The 2,265-nt window shown below is 38.2% G+C and overlaps 1 protein-coding gene across 1 annotated transcript in view; it reads left to right on the plus strand.

The window, feature by feature from the left end:
• Nucleotides 1-2,265, plus strand: part of LOC107087947 (MTSS1-like protein) — a 33,036-nt gene that overhangs the window by 24,278 nt on the left and 6,493 nt on the right. Inside the window, exon 11 of the mRNA XM_015379806.1 lies at nt 1,513-1,678. Within this exon, the coding sequence (XP_015235292.1) occupies nt 1,513-1,678 (166 nt within the window). The remainder of the gene's footprint in view (nt 1-1,512; nt 1,679-2,265) is intronic.

Raw genomic sequence — 2,265 nt, forward strand, 5'->3', positions numbered from 1 at the left:
TCTACTTCAACTCGATTCTGCCTCTGCAGATGGCTGCTCACACTGAGCCTGGTTCTGCTGGAGGTTTCTTCCTGTTAAAAGGGAGTATTTCCTCTCCACTGTCGCTACAAGCATGCTTAGCGTGAGGGATTGCATTCGAGTCAAGGAGTCGATGCAATCAACTGTTTTTCCTTAGATAGAAAACTTTGAATCAATTTGACTGTATGATCTGGTTGAATTGTAAATTGCCTTGAGATGACATGTTTTATGAATTTGCGCTTTATAAATAAACTGAATTGAATTGAATTAAATCTACTATAGAGGTTGTGTGCTCCAGCGCAGCACTAACACATTCAAACAGTGCTGACTGGGCCATCTAGGTCTCTCTCCATGGTGCTGATACCGGAAAATTGGCTTCAAATTATGTCTTTTGTTTCAGGTTCTGTTGCAGAGTAGCTTCAGTCAGTCTTCCTTCTGTTGAATAACGGGATCAGATGTGCCGTGTCAAACCAAACATAGTATATGAATAAAAAAAGCTAACAGAGGGTTAGTTTACCTCACAGGTTCAGACCATCGGTCCTATTGATAAGAATGTCTTGTCATTCGTCTCCAAGTTATGTTTAGGTCAGTCTGGAAGAATTCACATTAGGGCTGCAAATAACAACTATTTTGAAAAAACATAATATGTTGATTATTTTTTCAATTAATAATCAAATAGGAAAAGGTTCAAGAAGGTTTTTATTAAATAAAACTAGGAAAAACTAAAAGGTTTTTTTCACCGGAGGAGATCTTGATAGAGCATATTGACACACAAAAATGTTTTTGCAAAATGTTTGTATATATTTTTGAAAATAATTTTTATATAATTACTGCTTTTAGTGGGTTGTTCTGTCCACTACAAGCAGGCTATACTCCACTTAACAATTCACCGATTACTGAATTAATCGGTAAATCATGATTAATCCTATTAATTTCCATCCCTAATTCATATATTTTAAAACCAGAAGTTGCATGCTAAGGAATTATGTAATTTAAATCCCTTTATTGTCCCACAATGGGGAAATTCACTCAGCATTTAACCCATCCCCTTGGGGAGCAGGCATCTACCATGGTCCGGCGTCTGGGGAGCAGTGTGGAGATTAAAGGTCTTTCTCAGGAACCCAGAGTGGATGCTGTGAGGATCAAACCGGGTACTAGCAACCTGCTTAGAGCACAAGCACACTGCTCTAACCATTAGGCCAACACTCCCCATACACCAATGAACCAAATAGTGGAAATATTCAATTAAACATGTTAGAAAGATGATACTAAAACAAAGCATAGGTATAATTTAAATTGTGTCTTTGAACCTCATTGATAAAGATTAATGCCATAGCTTACTGAAGATGTTTTGGGATTTTAATTCCAATTTTTCTGACATTTTTGCATTGACCAAGCTGTTAAAAGGCAACAAATGGACCAAAATATCTTTGAAAAGAGGCTAGAAAACCAAAAACAAACACACACTGCATTCGAGATTTCCTGTGTCCTCAGCATGGTGAGGAGGTTTCTCCAGCAGCAAGTGACCTTGCCATGGTACTGACCAGGGGACTAAGTGTGGAGCAGCAGAAAAGCAGCCGAGACTCCCTGCAGTACTCCAGTGGATACAGCACAGAGACGACAACCCCATCCTGCTCTGAGGACACAATCCCTTCACAAGGTGAGCCTCTAATCTTTCAGTCTCTACTGCAGCATTTAATCTCCTTCTGCCTGGGGAAACTTCATTAATTACCTTTCACCTGACTACATTTATCTTTTTTCTGGTCGCATCTTTGGAAAAGCAACAGGTGAAGAGGCTAAACTGTTTTCTGAATTTTGTAAAGAAATGCTGTGGCTTTGAAAAATAATAGATTTATTGCTGTATGTTTTACTTGCCTCTGTTACAAACACCAGATAGGTTGAATTAGTCATAAAATAATCCAGACGGCAGCCATGGTTTTAAAGGATGGTTAAACAGCAACTAACAACAGTAATACTGGGGAATAGACAGGGAAAATATAAGACATTTGTTCTTCTTTGTTTTAATGACCTTCTTTGTGAATCAAGTATTTTTGCCAATTCACTCTCTGCATTTAACCCAGTGGTTCCCAAAGATTTTCTCCTGGGCCCCCCTTTGGATTACAATAAAATTCCCCCCCCCCCAAAAAAAAAAGAAGAAAAAAAAGAATCAACTGGGCACACACATCGTTCAACCAGATATAATAAATCTATACACATATTTTGTTTTCAAACTCCACTGAAGTTTAT

This window comes from Cyprinodon variegatus, unplaced genomic scaffold (assembly GCF_000732505.1).
Source record: "Cyprinodon variegatus isolate N-32 unplaced genomic scaffold, C_variegatus-1.0 Scaffold200, whole genome shotgun sequence".
In the NCBI taxonomy this organism is placed as follows: Eukaryota; Metazoa; Chordata; class Actinopteri; order Cyprinodontiformes; family Cyprinodontidae; genus Cyprinodon; species Cyprinodon variegatus.